The sequence below is a fragment of the Schistocerca serialis genome, chromosome 6 (genome assembly GCF_023864345.2).
Source record: "Schistocerca serialis cubense isolate TAMUIC-IGC-003099 chromosome 6, iqSchSeri2.2, whole genome shotgun sequence".
NCBI lineage: Eukaryota > Metazoa > Arthropoda > Insecta > Orthoptera > Acrididae > Schistocerca > Schistocerca serialis.
Window position 1 is genome coordinate 574,766,821 of NC_064643.1, and position 22,083 is coordinate 574,788,903.

At 40.2% G+C, this 22,083-nt stretch overlaps 1 protein-coding gene across 1 annotated transcript in view; it reads left to right on the forward strand.

Moving 5' to 3' along the window:
* The window catches only part of LOC126484111 (alpha-catulin), a 395,942-nt gene that overhangs the window by 266,221 nt on the left and 107,638 nt on the right, over window positions 1-22,083 (forward strand). Inside the window, exons 3-5 of the mRNA XM_050107489.1 lie at window positions 9,277-9,842; window positions 18,482-18,736; window positions 19,508-19,756. Of these exons, the coding sequence (XP_049963446.1) occupies window positions 9,277-9,842; window positions 18,482-18,736; window positions 19,508-19,756 (1,070 nt within the window). The remainder of the gene's footprint in view (window positions 1-9,276; window positions 9,843-18,481; window positions 18,737-19,507; window positions 19,757-22,083) is intronic.

Here is a 22,083-nt window from a genome sequence, read left to right on the forward strand (position 1 = left end):
GTCTTGGTTTAACTGTTGTTGTTGTTGTTTGCGTTTCCATTTTACAGTCACACCACCAACAGTCGATTTAACGAGCTTTAGAAGTGTTGAAATCTCTGTGGTGTGTCAATTGTAGTGATATCTTATGGTATTTATGAAAATGACGTACACTCTGTTATGAAAATGATATACTCTCTATCAATCTATTGCCGGCTCATGTTCAAAGAAGTAATAGTAAAGCGTTTTATTTCAGTATGCTTTCAAAACAGTGACGTAGTACATGTGCACTTAAGTTTTGGCGAAATCATCATCATCATCTTGAGTCGTGTGACATTAATTACTTGATAAAGACCTCCTCCAGCTTTCTTCAACATTACAGTCTTGAGTTATGCACACACTCCTTGCTGCTGCATGTTGTTTAAAATCATCTACTAACATGCCATTAGCTTGTCGTCTCGGTATTTCTTTTCACCTGGATACATTTTCTACCCGTTTCCGTTTCACTTTCATTACACTCTTAAACACGCCTCCCACTTAGGTCTCTTCTTTCTGTTCCTGAATCTACTAGTAATTTCCAACTGTCCATTTCTAGCTGAGAAACTATAAATTTTTGATTGGTTGTCGCATTAAAAATCGGTGCGTCACTGCCACACGTCAAAACATGTGACGCATACGGAGTGTGCGCTTTCTGTTTCGTACACATAGGAAACTTAATTTGGAAAACCGTGCTTAGTTTACCAAAAACTAATATTGTGGGGAAGGCGAAACAAAGACTGCGCTTTCTAGGCAGACCACTTAGATTCTTAGAAGATGCGACAAACTCACTAAAGAGACAGCCTACATTACACTTGTCCGTCCTCTGCTGGAATATTGCTGCGCGGTATGGGATCCTTACCAGGCAGAATTGACGGAGAACATTGAAAAAGTGCACAGAAGGGCAACTCGTTTCGTGTTATCGCGCGTAAATATTTTGCTGACACCCACCTACGTAGGGAGAAATGATCATCATAATAAAATAAGAGAAATCAGATCTCGAACGGAAACATTTAGGTGTTCCTTTTTCCCACGCGCCATTCGAGAGTGGAATGGTAGAGAAGTAGTATGAAAATGGTTCGATGAACCCTCTGCCAGGCACACGTATTCCTCGCGACAATTATTCTTTCATGATCAACGCCAGAAGAAATTGGAGAATCACACGTATTATTCTCCGCCGCCGCCTCCTCCTCCTCCTCCTCCTCCTCCTCCTCCTCCATCTTCTTCTTCTTCTCACCACAACAGTACTGTTGATACGAAATTTCATTGTCTGGCTTCTCTTCAGTTATGAAGTAACTGCTATCGTGATGTAATCTAATGAAAGCTGTAGAACTGACGTGTATGTTGTTCAATATTCTATGAGTCAAAGGGTTTCTCAAAATCTCTGAATCCTATGAAAGGTGGTAGTCCATACATATTGCTCCCTTCTACAGTATAATCACGGCGTGCAAGTGGTCCGTTGTATTCTCTCCGTTTCTAAAACGAAATAGACTCTCTTCCTGGCTAAAGTGAAATTTTTTCCTTAATACTGTGCGAAGTTGTATAATCTTACGAAGTGCAGAATTTTATATAGTATCGCAACGTGTCTCCGCTTTTAAATTTGTTAAGTCAGTGTATCGATAGTTGCCGATTCTTAGTCATCTGACGAGACAGACGCGTGTGACATGGCTAAGTAAACTTTTCGGCGAAGTAATTGATAATATTCATATTGGGTCTCCAGCCGGAACATATCATCTTGACATAATATTTCGGCCACGTGGGCCGCCGAAGTATTGTGACAAGATGACGTTATGTTCCGGCTGGAGACCCGATATGAGTATCAGACGCGGGTGGCAGTTTGTCACAACGCAGACCAACAGTCTTCTCCTCGACGCTCGAGGGAAGGTCGCCATAACAGTTGCCTGATTTTCATAACATGATTGTGTGTTGCCGTGCTCGGCACTCCTTATCCGTAACTAATTTATCTCCCATCTTTTTCACGAAGAATGTTTCTTGACATTTACTCCGAAGTTCATCGATTGCGTTTGGCGAGATCAGAGATTAACGCGGTTATTTAAAGCACGCACTGTGGGTAACATTGCTTGGACTGCGTTCACTAAACGCCGTCATATCACGCAAATGTCTAGAAGGCAGAAATGCTGAAAATAGAAATATTATCCATTCCAGTTTTCCGTAGATTTTTGTCACTATTCTGATCTTGTCGTCTATAATCTTGTGGAACAATAAGTGTTTTGTAATACTTCGAGAAATAACAAATATTATTATTAATATCCTAACTTACTTCTTACTCTGTGTCTGAAAGAAAATATTCTATGAACGAAAGTGTGCCAGTTAAAGGATGCCTAATAAATCTGTAAACAGATATTTAAAAATGAAGTACTTTCTTCATAGGCATGTCAGATCCAGAATAACTTTCCCATAAAGGAATCGTCACAAAAGACGCTGTCAGATGTAGAAGAAAACTAGGAGAATACTTTCTTATCGGTATGGAGGCTGAAGAACAAATATGGAACAAAACGTAATTGTCGCGTGTTTCCACATTTGACACACCAACCAGTCAGCATCCTCCCCGGGACAACGTTTAGAAATCTTGAATGGAGATCGGCTAATTTTATTCCGTTTCTCAAAAAAAAAAAAAAAAAAAAAAAAAAAAAACCCAATTCCTTGAGACATGCTTAAAGAGGGTAAATTCATTGTCTTTTTAATACAGACCACAATGTCTCTATAATATTCCATTACGGCGAAATGGACTTCAGGAAATACGTTTTAATTCATTCTCATAATCGTCATATCATCCCAGCCTTGTGAGGGAAGCCACTTTGTCTTTGAATGTGCAACCTCCTGCTTCGAACAATACCTTAAATGTTAAATAATTTTACTCTGTTACATCTACATATTACTCTGCAATTCACAATAAGTGCTTGGCAGAGGGTTCATCGCCAAGCTATTTCTCGATGATGATGATGATGATGATGATGATGATGATGATGTTTGGTTTGTAAGGCGCTCAACTGCGCGGTTATCAGCGCCCGTACACATTCCCAACCTTTGCTCAGTCCAATCTCGACACTTTCATGAACGATGATGAAATGATGAGGACAACACGAACACCCAGTCATCTCGAGGCAGGTGAAAATCCCTGATCCCGCCGGGAATCGAACCCGGGACCCCGAGGTCGGGAAGGGGGAACGCGACCGCGAGACCACTATTTCTCGACTGTTCCAGTCTGTAACACTTAAATCTTTCTCCATGCGAACTATGATTTGTCTTATATTATTATGACGTCTTTCCTGCCTATGTAATTGGGCACCAACAAAATATTTTCACGCTCTGGAGACAAAGTTGGTGATCGAAATTTCATGAGAAGATCCTGGCACAACGAAAATAGCCTTTGCTTTAATGGTTGCCATTCTAATTCGCATATCATATCCGTGGCACTCTCTTCCCTATTCCGCAATAATACAAAACGAGCTGCCCGAACTTTTTCGATGTTCTCCGTGAATCTACCTGATGCAGATCCCGCACAGCGCAGCAGTTATCTAGAAGAGGGCGGACAAGCGTAGTGTAAGCTGTCTCTTTAGCAGCCCCGTAACATTTTCTCAGTGTTCTGCCAGTAAATCGCAGTATTTGATTTGTTTTCCCCACAACATTATCTATGTGATCTTTCCAGTTTAAGTTATTCGTAATGGTAATCCCTTCTGATTCAGTTGAGGTCACATCATTCAGATTACTGTGATCTATCGTGCAACCGAAATTTAGCGGATTCCTTTTAGTACTCGTGTGAATGACTTCACACTTTTCATTATTAACAGTCTATTGCCACTTACCGCACCATACAGACATCTTGTCTAAATCGTTTTGCAATTGGTATCGTTCATCTGATGTCTTTACAAGACGGTGAATGAAGGCTTCATCAGCAAACAGTCGTAAGAGGGCTGCTCAGAATGTCTCCTAAATCTTTTATGTACATCAGCAGAAGGCTTATAACACTTCCTTGGCGAACGCCAGATCTGCTCATGTTTTAGCCGATGATTTTCTGTCAGTTACGACGAACTGTGACCTGTCTGTCACGGAATCACAAATCGAGTAACTGAGACGATACTGAGGCACGCAATTTGATTATAAATCGCTTGTGAGGTACGGTGTCCAAAGCCTTGTGGAAATCTAAAAATATGGAATCAATTTGACATCCCCTGTCGATAGCACTCATTACTTCCTGAGAACAACGAGCTAATTGAGTTTCACAAGAATGATATTTTCTGAATCCTTATTGGCTGTTTATCAATAAAACGTTCCCTTCGAGGTAACCCATAATGTTCGAACACAGTATATGTTCCAAAATCCTACTGCGAATCGAGTTAGCGATTGGGTCTGTAATTTAGCAGATTACTCTGATTTTCTTTTTTTGGTGTTGGTGTGACTTGTTCAACTTTCCTGTCTTTAGATACAGATCTTCCGACGAGCGAGCAGTTGTACATGATTTCTAAGAAGCTATTCTATCAACATACTCTGAAAGCAACCTGACTGGTATACAGTCTGAACTGGAGGCGTTGCCTTTATTAAATGATTTAACCTGCTTCGCTACACCCAGGATATCTACTTCTAAGTTACCCATGTTGACAGTTGTTCTTGATTAGATTTCTGGAATATTTACTTCATCTTGTTTGGTGAAGGAGTTTCGGATAACTGTGTTTACTATGTTTTAGTGCCACTGTCATTTGCGATACTGCCATTGTTATCGCGAAGAGAGAGTACTGATTGTGTCTTTCTGCTAGTGTACTTTACATACGACCAAACTGTTGTTGAATTTTTTGCCAGATTTTTAGAAACAGTTACGTTGTGGAAACTATTAAAAGCATCTCGCATTGTAGTTCGTGGTAGGTTTCGAGCATCTATAAAACATCGCCAATCTCGGCGTTTTGCGTTCTTTGACATTTGGCATGCTTTTTTCGTTGCTTCTGCAACAGTGTTCCGATGTGTTTTGTGCATCTTTGGGGACCCACATCATCCCTTATTAGGTTATTTGGTATATGTCTCTCAATTGGCGTCAATACTATTTCTTTGAATGCAAACCACATCTGGTCTACACTTACATAGATTGGAAGGAGTGGAGATTGTCTCTTAGGAAGACGTCAACGAATTTTTATCTGCATTTTTAAATAGATATCATTTGCGTTTATTTTTGGTGGATTTTGAGGTTATGGTATTTAATCTCGCTACAACAATCTTGTGGTCACTAATCCCTGTATCTGTCATGCTTCATAGTTGCTCAGGCTTATTTATTACAAAGAGGTAAAGTATACTTTCGCAGCCATTTACACTTATAGTGGTGTCCTGGGCTAACTGTGCAAAATAATTTTCTGAGAAAGCGTTCAAAGATATTTTGGATGACGGTTTATGCCTACAACCGATTTTAAACGTGTATTTTCGCAAACATGCCACCAACTGTAATTGTAAGAGTGGTGTACCTATTTGAAATGAGACTCAAGTTTTCTTTGAACTGTTCAGCAGCTGTATCAATTAAGTCGGAGGATCGGTAAAAGGAATCAATTATTAATTTATTCCGGTTGTCAAGTATAATCCGAACCCGTACTAACACATAGAAACTATCTACTTCGCCTTCACCACAAGGTAAACTACTTCTAACAGCAATAAACATTCCGCCACCAACTTTCTGAACACGGTTTGGTCCTATGTAAATGGTTTTAATTAACATTTACATCTTTATCTATAATCTAAGAACAACTGTGAAGTGCGTGGCAGAGAGCACTTCCAGCAGTACCATGCATTAGGGCCTCATCTTTTTCAGCAAGCATATGGAAGAAAGATCACTTAAATGCCTCTGTGCGGGCTTTAATTAGTCTCGTCTTATCCTTGCGGTCGCTACAGAAGCGGCACATAGGGAGTTGTAGTACATTCCTAGATTCAACACTTAATGCTGGTTCCGGAAAATTTTTACATAGACTTTCGCAGAATAGTTGGCGACTATCTTCCAAGCGTCTGCCACTTCGGGTTTTTGGGGATGTCAGAAACGCTCTAAGTGGAGTTAAAAAAAGTGTATGAGCATTCATGTTGCCCCTTTTTTTTTTGCACACGTTTGCATACTTTCAATATTCCGTGTTACAACTATCTGCTATGCGCCCCCACACCCTTGGGTAGTGTTCTAGGATGGTTCACTTAAGTGTTTTGTGAGCAACGTCCTTTGTAGGATTTTCCCAGCATCTCTTCAGTCAGCCGGCCGGAGTGGCCGTGCGGTTCTAGGCGCTACAGTCTGGAACCGAGCGACCGCTACGGTCGCAGGTTCGAACCTGCCTCGGGCATGGATGTGTGTAATGTCCTTAGGTTAATTAGGTTTAATTAGTTCTAAGTTCTGGGAGACTGATGACCTCAGAATTGAAGTCGCATAGTGCTCAGAGCCATTTGAACCATTCTCTTCAGTTACTGACCTCTGCCAACGGCGTTACCTAACCTGAGCCTATTTGATCTTCCATCTCATATCCCAACAAATTTTTACACCCAGATTTTTATATGAGTCGCCTGATTCCAGTTAGCGTTCATTGATATTGCATTCGTAGAATGTTATGCTTTTCTTTGTTTCGTGAAGTGTACAGTTTTAAATTTCTGAGCATTTAAAGCGAGTTACCAGTCTGGCCACCACTGTGAATACTTATCAAGTTCTGACTAGTTCAGGTTTTTCATAAATTACTTCATTGTAGATATCAGCATCATCTGTGAAACGTCTGAGGTTACTAATAATATTGTGTACTATGTCGTTAGTATGCAACGTGAACAGCAAGGAACCCAAAACCTTCTTAGAAGTTGTGTGGCTGACTGCGTCCTGGCGCAGCATGGATTGTGGCACATCTCCATGTGCAAACAAATACTTCTGTCAAATTGAAGATATCGTCCCTCCTCCACCTCTCGGCCAGTTGGGTAAGTTATAAACGGCGGTAAAAGACGTTATCATACTCGTCAGAAGAACTGGCGCAGATTGCACACTTGCCAGGTCTCCAAACTGCTCACTTTTGCTCGTAAGTTATATTCAACCAAGTCTAATTTACGACTTTAATGTAAACAAGCCATTAACTTGTGCTCTGACCACTATCGTAACAGGCCGTATATTTAGCCGTATCTTAATTACTATAATTTGTGTGTGTGTGTGTGTGTGTGTGTGTGTGTGTGTGTGTGTGTGTGTGTACACACACGCACGCATCGCACAGCCGGATCAGCAGCCCATCGTTTACAAAAGGACCGCTACAAATGGCTCTTGTATCGCAGGCAAAATCTTGCCTCCTTAAACGACGCCACTGCGTTTACAGTAGTGAACGAGCTACGTGGTCGACACAGCCATTTTATTTGAATTTTTTACTCAATTCTCTCTTCTCCATCACGGCGGCTCGTTCAAGTATTGCGGCTCGTTCAAGTATTGCGGCTCGTTCAAGTATTGCGCCTAGGAGCTGACACAGCCATAATAACACACAGCAGACGCCCCATCACATGTTCTGTGCACCTACATAAATAATATGCACGAAGAGTCTCTCATAGTAAATATATAGCATCTGTCTGTCACAGTATTTATTCATTGTACAGGGTGAACATTAATAAAATCGACAAACTTCAGGGATGGATTCCTGACCGAAAATGGAGGAAAGATGGTCCAGTAACATGTATCCGGAATATCGACCATACTTCCTGGATCATCTGTACTGGGTAAATTATAACGTTATTAAAGCTGGGAACGTTTGTTGCTGTTACGGCTCTTAAATTAATTGCGTGACGTATATTCTTCTCAAATTTTCGGATTATGCTTTTCAAAAGGCTTTATTTTTGTGAATTGCTATTTCTTGGACGTTAAGCGAATGCAATGTACTATTCACTTATGTGAACAAATAATAATAATAATAGTAATTATTATTATTATTATTATTATTATTATTATTATTATAGTTATTGTTACATTCATCAGAAGCTGACTACGACACTCGTCGAAAGGTCGCAGTATATTAACCATAGCAACACCAAGGCATTTTTCCATAACGCACATTACCAAGAGGGGGGGGGGGGGTACTTTATACTCACCCTTAAAAAAAATAAAAAATAAATCATTAATTCCTGTTGACTTCATTAACAACATACTTTTTAAAGGGGTATTGATGTGTAAGTATGGTCCAGACCGTGAAAGTACCTTGTATCACACTCTTAGCAAAAATGGTTCAAATGTCTCTATGTACTATGGGAGAACATCTGAGGTCATCAGTCCCCCAGACTTAGATCTACTTAAACCTAACTAACCTAAGGACATCACACACATCCATGCCCGAGGCAGGATTCGAACCTGCGACCATAGCAGCAACGCGGTTCCGGACTGAAGCGCTTAGAACCGCTCGGCTACAACGGCCGGCCACTCTTGGCAATATCCCACATTTTCTGTAACGTGTGTTACCAAGCTTGGACTACTTCATGACCATAAAAATTTAAATAATACAAATTTGATTAATTGTTGTTGACGTTAAGTCACAACACACTATAATTTTCATTGTAGGATGCGACAATTGCTACTAAACTTAAATGTTAGCGTTAGGTTTAACTGTAAAATTTAAAACATTTATAGAATGTGGTAGAATAAATCGTTAAAAAAATGGCTCTGAGCGCTACGGTACTTAACATCGGAGGTCATCAGTCCCCTAAAACTTAGAACTACATAAACATAACTAACCTAAGGACATCACACACATCCACGCCCGAGGCAGGATTCGAACCTGCGACCGTAGCAGTCGCGTGGTTCCGGACTGAAGCGCCTAGAACCGCCCGGCCACCGCGCCCGGCAAATCGTTAAAAACAATAAATATATTTTCAGAATTTTAAAATATAAGGTAACTGACTAGATTACAACATTTTCAAAAGAGGAACACGACGTAACCTCCCCCTCTCTTCTTCTTATTGCGAGGGTTATCGCTGCCTTCTGGCTGAAAGCCCGTGAACTTTCACCTTTACATTAAATTTTTCTCATATTTTATGCTAACTTCTTAATTATTATTATTATTATCATTATTATTAAAATCGTACACATCGGGTGGCACCTTAGAAATGGGGGATGAAGACAAATTACATGTGGAGGAGAGGGGGAAACAAAGACAGCAACAATCTCTGAACTCCCCAGAACTGAAACCTGGATCTGCGCCTGCTACGATGCCGACTTGTTAAGGACTCGAACCGACGGATCAATGACCGAGTTGTGTTACTCGAACTGCGACGGTGTTGCAGGAGCGGCGATCGAGAAGCTGTGCGAGGCGGCGGTGTTGGAGGACTCGCTGGCGGACCGCGGCGCCGTGGTGCGGGCGGCGCGCGGGCTGCTGGCGTCGGTGACGAGGGTGCTGCTGCTGGCCGACGTGGTGGTGGTCAAGCAGCTGCTGCTCGCCAAGGACAAGGTGGCGCGCAGCCTCGGCCGCCTCGAGGGTGTCACCAACTTCACAGAGTTCGTCAAGGCGTTCAGCCAGTTCGGCGCCGAGATGGTGGAGCTGGCGCACCTCACCGGCGACCGCCAGAACGACCTCAAGGACGAGAGGCGGCGCGCGCAGATGGCGGCCGCGCGGCAGGTGCTCGAGCGCTCCACCATGATGCTGCTCACCTCGTCCAAGGCGTGCCTCCGGCACCCCGACTGCCCTTCGGCGCGCGAGAACCGCGACACCGTCTTCTGCCAGATGCGCCGCGCCATGGACCTCATCCACTACGTCGTCAAGGACGGCGTGCTCGACTCGGCGGCGCAGCTGGCGCGGGCCGGCGCAGCTGCCTCCGGCGCCTCGCCCGTGGGGCCACCCGTTCCCTCCGAGGTGAGCACTCGGCCGTCTCTAACCTGCAGTGGGGGCGTTTTTTTTGTGAAGTGCGGTAAACAATGAGAAACGCAAAGGAAAGGAAGAAAAAGAAGAATGGGATGGATTGAAGGATACTAAAATGTGAAGGCTGCAGATATCATTGTACAAGGTTGGAATTTTTGTGATTTTCCAGAGATTCTTGTTTGTCTTGCAGACCATTTGGCGCCCTCTGCAAGTGGTGCCCAGAGCGCGATAGACCCCCTTGGCCCATTCCCCGCCCCACTCGATATGCCACTGTAGCCAGAGACAGAGATTTTCTCCACTCGGCAACTGGGTGTTGTGTTGTCTTGTCTTCATCATCATTTCACCTTCACCTTCACCGACACACGAGTCACCAAAGTGGTGTCGTCTGGGACTTACACCACATGAAGAGTCTATGTGACGGGAGGCCTTTGCCGCACATACATTTACATTTACATTACAAAACTGATGTCTCCAATCTTAGAATAATCCACACATGTCTGAAATTAAAGTAAGGGTGAGACATTTAATATTGTTTCTGGAAATATCTGGAAAACAACAAATCAGATTAACAACAGAGGCTATAATAGTTGAAACTTCTTGGTGGATTAAAACCGTGTGCCAGACTGAGACTAGAACTCGAGACTGTAGCCTTTTGGTGGGCCATTGTTCTACCGACTGAGCCACTCTAGCACACCTCCCAATCCATCGTCATAGCTTTACTTCTGCCGGTATGTCGTCTCCAAATCTTCCAAACTTTACAGAACATCCCCTGTGAAATTTACAGGAGAACGTCTGTGAAGTTTGGGAGGTAGGAGATGAGGTACTTGCAGAAGTACAGATCGCAGGTGAGCTTCTGTAAAGTTTGGAAGGTAGGAGACGAGGTACTGGCAGAAGTGAAGCTGTGAGGACGGGGCATGAGTCGTGCTTGGGCAGCTCAGTTAGTAGAGCACTTGCCCACGAAAGGCAAAGGTCCCGAGTTCGAGTCTCGGCCTGGCACACAGTTTTAATCTGCCAGGAAGTTTTCAGAAGTACAGTTATTGGCATGGGTCGTGAGATGTGCTTGGGTAGCTCAGTTGGTACAGCACTTGCCCGTGAAAGGCAAAGGTCCCGAGTTCGAGTTTCGGTATGGCACACAGTTTTAATCTGCCAGGGTGTCTCACATCAGTGCACCCTCCACTGCAGAGTAAAAAATATTTTCTAATTCTGTAATAAAAGTTGTTTGTCTTGAAGGCAGACATCCAATTTGACACCTATCTTCACTCCCCTGCCCCACACCCAGGGAGTGGAAGGGGATGAACTTTGAAATCTTAAACAGGAACCCCCATTTTTAATTGCAAGTACAAATCCTGTGGGGGAAAAATTACGTAACTTTTGTATTTGACAATTTTTAGTTGCGGTTACCTGACATGATCAGTCAGTGCAGGAGGCATATGTAATTTTGTATTGTGGTATTGTTTTGGAAACCAATTCATTTCCCAAAATCACTATGTAAACACATTTAGTGGATCCAGTAACTGTGTTTACATAGTGATTTTGGCAAATGAATTGGTTTTCAAAAAAAGGCTAACCTAGTTCTGTTTTGTTGTATTGTAGATGGAGCTGTAGCCAACAAAATTCAAAATGGGATACATACCATTGAAAAATAGTAATATCTCAAGAAATACACATAAGATTAGAATCCAAGGAGATTAGAAAGGCAGATTTACCAAAAAAGCTGTAATAAAAAAAACTGTTTTTAGTATTACAGCAAAACAACTTGATTCTCCAGAACATGATACACTACTTTGTTGACATTATTGATGTGATTTGTTTCACAGATACTGCTGAACTGGGAAGCAGTTGAAACAATAAATCGATAAGCAAACCACTAGATGCAGGCACTCTCATCATGCTAAGTGAACCAAATACATCAGAAATATAAAGACACATTTCGTATCTGTTTTTTTTTCATTTGTTATGGCTTTTCATTAACTATCAATAAAACCTTTGAAAACAATTTACGATCCAGTGCACATGCAGAATTGAAGGTATCTCTTAGAGATGTTATGTAATGAAATTGAAATTGCTGCTATACGAGTTTTAGTGTTTAATCGCCCTTAATAACAGCAACAAACCACAAAACAACTTATAACGTAAGAGTCCTAAATCTTCAACACACTGTATTATGATGCAGATTGACAGTGACCACTGATAATATATGGATATAAGTACAAAATTTGTATATCTGAAAATATGATAACTAACAATATAATAAAATAAATTAAAAATATTAAGTAATTTTTTAATGTGGTCTGAAGATGACAATCTAGCCAAAATGGATTCATTACAATAAAACAATAAACTCCTATAGCAGCAATTTGGATTTCATTACATAATAGAAAACAAATTGCATTATTGTTCCAAACAATGTGACTTCCAACCTTGTATTGTTTTGTGTTTTGAACTGTATCATAAGGCAGCTGGCTTCTTCAGAAGTCAGAGCAGACCTCTCTGGTGGCTATGGGTGGGGATTTGACTATGGAAATGGAAATGAGCGTTTGGCGTCATTGGCCGGGAGGCCCCTCGCGGGGCAGGTCCTGCCGCCATATCGCAGGTCTTATTACATTCGGCGCCACATTGGGCGACCTGCACGCCGGATGGGGATGAAATGATGATGAACACAACACAACACCCAGTCCCTGAGCGGAGAAAATCTCCGACCCAGCCGGGAATCGAACCCGGGCCCAGAGGACGGCAATCCGTCACGCTGACCACTCAGCTACTGGGGCGGACTGATTTGACTATAAGTGACAGGCAAGTGTTCATCAGAGACAAGGGTATCGTCAGGAGTGCCCCATGGAAGCGTGATAGGACCACTGTTATTCTCTATTTACATAAATGATTTGGCAGATGGCTTGGCAGCAGTCTGTGGTTATTAGCTGATGATGTTGTGGTGTACGATAAGGTGTTGAAGTTGAGTGACTATAGGAGGATACAAAGTGACTTAGACCAAATTTCTGGTTGTGGTGGTGAATGGCAGCTAGCTCTAAATGTAGAAAAAAAGTAAGTTAATGAAGATGAATAGGAAAATGAACAAGTAATATTCAGATACAGCATTAGTAGTGTCCTGCTTGACACAGTCACATTGTTTAAATATCTGGGTGTGATGTTGCAAAGCAATATGAAATGGAACGAGCTTATGAGCATTGTGGTTGTGAAAGTGAATGGTTGACTTCAGTTTCTTAGCAGAATTCTAGGAAGGTGTGATTCGTCTATAAAGGAGACCCCATATAGGATGCCTATTGTAGAGTACTGCTTGAGTGTTTGGCATCTGTACCAGTTCAGACTGAAGGAAGACATCAAAGCAATTTAGAGGCCGACTGCTTGATATGTTACTGGTAAGTTCGAACAACTCATAACTTTGATGGGCATGTTTCAGGAACTCAAATGGGAATCCTTGAAGAGAAGGTACAATTCTTTTTGAGGAATGCTGCTGAGAAAATTTAGAGAACTGGCATTTGAAGATAACTGCAGAACGATTCTACTGTCTCCAACATGCATTGCATGTAAGGATCACAAAAAGAAGATACAAGAAATTAGAGCTCATGCAGAGTTATAAAAGACAGTTGTTTTTCCTTCACTCTATCTGCGAGTGGAAGAGGAAAGGAAATGACTAGTAGTGGTACGGGGTACCATGCACCGTACGGTGGATTGTGTTGTATTTATGTAGTTGTAGATGTAGGTGAGGTTTTCAGTTAGTTAAAATTAGTAAAAAATTTATGTTATTTAAGCATTGGTATGTTGATTGTTAAAATCGTGTTTTTCATAGGAGTGTTTTTATTTGTTTTTAATTAATACTGGGTTTTGGTCCAGAATTGCATCAAAATTTTCACAACTGCCAATATCGAATTTTAAAATTACCATTGTATGTATCATTTCAACTTTAAATAATAATTGTTCTGATGTCCACTTGGCACTCATTAACAAAAATATTCATTTAGCAGGTGCTTTACCCGTGACAGAGAAGGTTATGGACAATGGCCAGGCAGTTTTTCTGTGATATTTGCTGTTCATTCAGTTATTTGAATGGCACTAACCATTGTTGCTCCACATTGTTCCTAATCTCCTCTCATCTCTTCTGAACATAGTGGTCAATGTAATTTGATACATATGTTATATAGTCAAACACTCTAACTTTGACCAAAGTCATAGATATTTGCACCTTTAACAGTTGGTAATTCTGCTCTGTATGAGCCTGTTTTGGACTTCATTTTAACCGATTCCTATTTTTATGTGTGGAATTGTACAGATGAATGTATCTTTTTTAAAACTCATTCCATTGCTCAGAGGTGTATAATCATTTTCTAAATTGTTTTTGCATGGTATGTGTCTTTTAAAATCAACAAATAAGTAGGAAGATTCCATATGATACTTTTATCTCTTTCCATTATCTGAACAAAATCTCTACATATTGTAGCTTGAACATTTACAAATTTTAACCACAGCTGTGAGCATTCATTACAGAAGAATGCATGTTGTACATCAAGATATATTTCTTGCAACAAAAAGTAAGGCAGTTAATGCACTCAAGATAGGCATTGCTTTCCCAGAATGACCTTGGAAACAATGATGAAGCTAATTAAAGCATTGGAGTTCAAAGTAACTCCTGATATGGGTTGACTAATATGATATTATACAATAATTTTTTATTAGAGCTGCTGATTTTTCATGATTCTCAACATAATTTGTATATTTGTGCACAGTACAAGCGATTGCTGGAACTTGGAGATGTGTGGCTACCTGCTACCCCAGGTGTTGCAGTAAATCAACTGTTGGCCTTGATTGTAACAACCAAAAGCTGTGATTTCTTTTCTAGTGCTATGGAAAACATGCTTGACATTAAGGAAGATTACTAATTAAATATGTAGGATATAATTTAATGCAAGTCTTAAGAGTTTATAACTACAATCACATAGGTATGCTGCTGTTAGAGAGATGGTAAGCAACCAAGCCAGTTGCTTATAGTACTGCTGAGTGGCAAAATCATGGTGATTCGAGCAGGGCAGCACCAGAGTGTGTGTCTGGGACCCCGCTGTCAAACTTCTCTGCCTGCTGTTTCTAAGAGGACAAGGACATAATACAAGAGGGCAGATCTACAACTGAGTCATACATAACAACCAGAAATCTTCTACACAGCATTTCAATACGCAGCTTTGCAACAGCAACAAGTGGCTGTAAGTATGCCTTAATATGTAAAACCTGAAGGAATGCTGTTATGTTGATCTCCTACACATTCTCAGTGAGTATGAGAAAAAGCTGAAACATCATTTAGTTCATTCTTCTGTATTTACATGAGTCTCAAATGTATTACAGAGCAACTTGAATGTTTATGTTTCAAACACACTCATTAATAAAGTAAGGAAAGAGAAAAATGATTCAATTTTTGTCTTGGTTATTCTTCATGAAACAACGGATTGTTTCTCGCAGGTCCTCTCAGTATTTCACTATGTCACAGCTGTTGGTCCATCCATGAAATGTTTCTAAAATTCATGAAGATGCTCAAAGTTATGTAGGAGCTGCAATTTGCTGGTCATCTGAATGGACTGCAATAAAGGGTGATAAACATGTTTTATAATGCAGTGTTCATTCACCACTTCACTCATCGACTGAATTCAGTCCTATTACTAGACATATCAAAGATCAAAGAATCCAGAATTGTTTCCCTCACTGTGAATGGTTGTGCTACTTTTTTCCCCCTCAAGTTGGACTAAAGAACTAGGGTTGTAGAAGAGGAAGTAAAAGAATTACTGCCTGAAAGTGTTACATGGTGAAGTTCTGCATCCTGTTTGGTGAAAACCTTACGTCACAGTCAACAGTTCTCGCTTTCCAGAAAGATAATAGATCCAGATAAATGAGACAAAGAGGCCTATACTTTTTTTTTGTGGATTTGAAATCACGATGGAGGTGGTCTGTTTCACTTTCATTCTACAGACTTTTCCAGATATTTTCTCTCTCATTGAGACTTTGTATGATACTTTGAGCTTATGACATTTGCTAATGTGTAACAAACGTAAAAAATTTGAAGAAATGTTGAAAGACAAAAGTTACAGATTTGAAATAATATAGGAAAGAGTCCGTTGTGGGCAACATATGTATGAACCAGTAACTAGACATCCTTGTAATAATACTACAGTCAATTTGGAGACAACCTTTGGTGAAGACTCTAGTGTAAAATTTTGGACATAGTTATGGGACAATTAAAGGTCAGAGTCACAAGGTAGATTCAATAACTTTGGAACTCTGAAGTGTACAAAATTTGAATCAGTATGAACAGTGTTACTCTGAAATTGCATTCCAGTCACTAGTTTTAGTGCTACTCTACTGCTATGGATTAGTTTTATTTTTTCCTATTTAAGACCACAACTAGTGGTTGGGTGTATTTACAGAAAAATAGATCCTAAAAATATTTGTGATTTGTTGAAGATTACTGTTAAATGGGCTACAGACTGTACACTGTAAAATTGTAAAACTCTGAATTTATTTTTAACTATTAATACATCCAGTGCCTTAATTGAGAAAAGCTTTTCAGTCATAAAAAAGATAAAAAAACTGTGTATATAGTTCACATTCTCAAGAATAGCTTTCAAACCTAATCCTGATATTAATTAAAAAGGATCCCCTGTAATAGTTGAGGTAGGAGTTTTACAATCCAATATCAATGAATTTACAAGAAATGTGTTTTCATGTATAAAATTGACATTTTATTTTATTTTAAATGATTGTCCTAACAAAAAGATAATTAGAAGCCGCTGAAGTAAGGTTTCAATGGCAAATAAATTTGCAAGATTCTCTCAGCTGCAGATAAAAGTGCAAGTCATAATGTTTTACTGTAACTCAACTTTATTTTACATTGCATCTTCTGTTTCTTCACAAATATCGTTGAGAGCTTCTACACACATGGTGTGTCTAAAAGTACAAATAAAGTTTCATAACTTAGTATGTTAGACACCCATTGGTAACAGGTCAGCCAATGTTTGATTATCAATATGTGCTGCAAAGCCCACATCAACTATTTTTCTTCCGAAGCCCTATGGAAGTTTTAATAAAGCTTTACACTGTTCTTCAAGTGGACCGAGCCAAAATTTGTATTGGCCTTATCTGCACAAGAGCCAGTCACTTTCTATTTACATTTGTGCTTTCTAGAATATCAATTAAAGAATCATGTAAATTATGGGAAGAGCTAATATTTTGATGTTAATTTCAGTTGTAGGCTGAATGTACTGCACTAGCATTGGAAATATTTTAACATTTTGTGGTCAACAAAAATAACCAGTTTTTGGAAATGTAATGTTTTTGTTATGTACCGGCTGTTACGTAAACACTGTTTGGCTGTTTACATCGACATGACTACCACCAAGTTCTCAGTTAGGATGAGTAGCCATAGTCAGGGGGTATATATTGACAACATACAATATCCTGTAGCAGAATATGCTGTATAACATGAGAGACCTTGGTGCCTGTTTCACCACATGTGCTATCTGGATCTTCACCGAGACCCCAGTTTCTCAGAACTCTACAGGTGGAAACAGGCATTACAACATGTTCTTGGTTCCCACCAGCCACTTCACCTTGATTTATGTTAGTTTCTTTGGTCTCAGCATTTCTTCACGGTAATTATTTCTTTCTTCGCACCCTTTTAGTTTTCTATTTCTTTCATGGTCTGTTCCCCCCCCCCCCCCCTTCCACCTCTACAACATACAATGCATTTCGCTTTCCACTTTTATTAACATGTCAATGTTTTGTCAATAATGTCTGTCTCATGTAATACCCTATCTTCCATCTTTAAGGTCTCAGGTTTTCAAATCTGATCTGGTGCAGTCCCCAAGAATTAGTCTTTCTTTCTCACCCCGTCTGGTAAGTCTCTTCTGACCCAAGGTTCTAGGAAACTTTTCCAAACTCTAGTCCTTTTTCTTCACCCCTCTTCCTTCCCCTTCAAGCCTTCAGCCAGAAGAAAGAACCACTGGCTCCAAGAGCTTCCAAATTTTAAATACATTCATATATGTTTTCTCCTGCTCCCACTTAATGTTTTTATGGTTTGAAATATCTGCAGATATACAGATAAATGAGCGATCATAACGTTTTGCAACTGACTTGTAAGGAAGGCAGCACAGCCATTCTTGTCAGCTCTTAATGATTACTGGAAACGAAATTGAACATTAATCTCACATTACTCACTGAAAAATGGGTTTCAGGAGCTATTTTCTATTTGACATGTTGTCTAAAACAAGCCATAATTCGGGAAGTTTGCTAAATACAGGTTAATTTGATACAATTAAATTGTTTTAAGTATTGTAACATATTATTTATTCATGAGAAACCCAAAATGCTGTTGCACTCATAAATTTTTTACATTTTGGTGTCTGTCTCCCGGAACTGTCCACGACATGGCTGGGCAGTGAAGCACTTGTTTTGATGTGGTGGTGGTGGTGGTGGTGGTGATAGCAGCCAAAATAGTATCATTAAGTCATGAACAATGTACAGATTAAATCAGTATAAAGAAATTCACATGGTGCAAAGTGAAAGTAATCAAATAGAGGTAGGGGGCTGCAGAACAAGATGACAGCCAACAGCATGGTAGATTTTGTGTGTTGCAGGAGGACTGGGATGCTAGTCGGACTGTGTCTGGTGCGCTAAAACACTTCGAGGACCTGGTGGAAATGACGCGACTGACACTGCTTGGACCTGGCTGCAAGGAGCGCCTTACAGCGGCACTCGATGCAGTCGTGGAACGTACGCAAGACTTCACGGACTCAGCGTACACCAGTCACGAGCATCGTGAGAGCATCCTCTTACTCTGTGATCGGGCGAAACTTGAGCTCAACCAGCTGTTACGTGTTGGTGTCAGTCTGGTAAGCACTCTCAACACGAAATATTAAAAGCCGAGAGAAGACCTGCTTCTGATTTCTCGTATATCAGATGTTTTCTTAGCAAAACTGAGGAAAATTTATTCAGTAAATTTGTATAAATACTATAAATCTGAAGTCTTCTGACTTCTGGAACAAAAAATTGTGGAGGAGTAGCATAACTCTCATCTAGTTGAATCATCTTTTCATGGAAAATTTCCTGGGTTCCATCACTCTTATTTACACTCAGTAAAGAAATGTATCACTGTGAGATGAAATTAATGCAAAATTACTTTTTAGACATTATTTTGATGTTTTTAATGGATGTTTCATGGGAGAAATAACAATTATATAAAATTTACACAGATGCAATGTAAAGTAGCTTCAGAAATGGACAGACAGTAATTGCAAAAATCCCTGCATATTTATGGTATTACTGATATTCGATAATGAAGGAGACAGAGATAGTTATCTGTTCCTTGCAAATTTAAGCAAAACTAACATTATGTAGAAGAATGTGCTGTTGATAGAAGAGGATAATAAAATCATACACACAGATGTCGATTGTGGTCTTGCTTCTGTGTCATTGTTGGCCACAAGTTGCACAAGTTGGGCACAGCCGCAACTGATAACTTCTGATGGGCCATTATTCTTGCATTTTGTCAAAAAAGTATATAAGTACAAAAGGAAGGCACAAACTGATGGTCACAGTGTCTGTCCTGATGACTGTCTTAAATGTCTTGTGTGCACCAGGTTCTCATACTTTCTCTCTTGCAGGAACAATGTGAAGGCAGTTCACCTACAAGTGAAATGGAGAGTGCAGTATGTGGCGCAATTCGTGCTGCACGTGACATGGGACACCAGTTGCGACAGACAACTCTGGAACAAGCAGCAGAACTGCCAGCTGCACTACGGGGTGCACACGACACAGTTGCAGCGATACGCAATGCTGCACTTGCAGCTGATGCTGACCGCCTACAAGATTGCTCTGATCGCTTCACTGAATGCCTTGACCACATTCTTGAGGTGAGTACATAACATGTATAAGAAAGCCTTGAACAATGTCTACAAAGTCATACTTGAACTGAACTGATGAGTTGTGATACACAAAGGCTATCAAGTGCTCAAAAATATATTGATTGAAAAAAATATATATGTGCAGTCTGATCTCTCAAACCAGTATAAAGAAAACTTAATAGACCAAGAATGCCAGATGGTTTGAAAAGAAAGAGAAGTAGAATCCTTTTATTCATACTGATGTGCTATCCAGATCATGAATAAACTACACATCAACACACAGCAGATATCAATTACTTTTCTTAAGTATATGACAGAAAAATAAGCCGATTTACTTGCAGACTTTCAGCCAAAAAAAAAAAAAAAAAAAAAAAAAAAAAAAAAAAAAAAAAAACTGTACATTCAGAACTAGTACTTATCGATTATAACATCAAATTAAAATGTTTTATAAAGTAATTCCTTTTCATAAATTTTAGCTGAAATACTGTACTGTGTATAAAATTATATGAAATTTTTCAGAAAAGCAACTGAGATAATACTGATGTGTCCAAAATTTGAAAAAACAGTACTGGTATCAACAAGTACTGCTGAGGAAAAGTAATGCTAGCGGAGGATGTCCTCTTACAAGAGTTTAGGGTGATCTCTCTCTCTCTCTCTCTCTCTCTCTCCATCCATCCATCCATCCATCCATCCATCCATCTATCTATCTATCTAACTCCTTACTCTAATATAACTCGAGTTCTCCATTTCAGACACGTAGAAAATAATGATATTCCTAAGGGAATGTGCAGCAGTGGTGTAAGAAGGAGCACCTTGCGCAATCGGTGTGTATGGTTTGACGCCTCATTCAACATGTTGAAGAGGTTGTTCCAGCAGCCATTAAGGAAACACAATGCAGCCAACTGCATATTGAACACTGAAATGAATGAAGCCAGTAATCTGGGCTCGAAGATCATACTTGCACCATTTCAGCAAGTGGTAGAGAAGGCTGAGAAAACTGGCCTCACTTCCAATAATCTCACAGTCTACAGCATTGTCCCCGAACTTGTAGAAACTCCCTGTTTCTAAGGCCAATGAATTACTTGAACCAGAGACTTCAAAGATTCTGTGACAACCTAGCCTGTAATTTCCTAGACTTGAGTCATAGACTTGAGAACTGTAGGATCTCCCAAGATGGGTCAGGTTGCTCTACACATAAATGCTGTCATCCCGGTAGTGGACTATATGTGGGGTACACAAAAGGATGTTCTAGTTTAGGTGATTCTTTGTCTTGTAGTGATAGCTATACAAGGTCCAAACAGTTCAAGAGCCAAAGAAATGCCCCTCATAGATGAGTCTTAAAATTCTAGTGATTAACTGATGCAGTAGCCCAAAGTTTAAGGCACTTTTAAAAATATTGGGGGTAACATAATACCAGGTACAGAAAGCTGTTCAGAAGCCATAATATACAGAGTTGATATGTTTGGAGTGAATTTAAGTGTGTATCAAAAGGATACCTGATGGGAAAAGGAGTTGGTGTATTCATTGCAATAGACAGGAAACTCATATCCACCAAACACATTTGTAATTGGCCCTTCTATCAACCACCAGACTCACACCCAGATGCTAACAAAATAATCATAGAGAAGTCAGCTCAGTGACAGATACATTCCCCAGTCATACTCTCAACATTGGAGGTTGAGAAAGACTTTGATCACCTCACAAAAAACTGGAATAATTACAGTTTTTACAGTACATTGACTGTAAGTTGGCCGATTGCCATATGGGGGTGTAGGGAGTGGAGGAAGTGAACTTTCCCACCCCCTTCCCTCCCTTGGATTGAGATAGGATAAGGAGGCATGTGGGGAGAGAGGAGAAAGGGAGGGGGGGCGGGGGGGGGGGGGGGGGGGGGGAGAGAAACCACACCTGTTTCTTGCAGTCAAGCCTCTTAATCTGTGCCTCATGGTTCCACAAAAGCAGCAGCTGCATGTAACATTAAGGTGACATAAATTATTTTCATAATCAAAACTGTAACCATCACATGTTTTGACATAATGTGTATCTTAACTGCAACAATAATCCACACTTCAAAGAAAGGGAACTGTATGAAATAGAGTGCAGCACGTATTAGTAACACAACAGACAGTGGCTATGTCGCACAGTATTTCAGGAAACTAATGACACTTTACTGATTTTAAACAGTTTAGTAATTTGCTACCAGTTTCAGTCAATGACCATCATCTGGCACCTGAATTAACATTAGAAAAAAGAAAAATTACAACATAACCTTAATGTTAATCACCCTTGAGAGCCAGCTATAAAAGAGTGCCCACTTCATCACTCAATACCACCCCGGA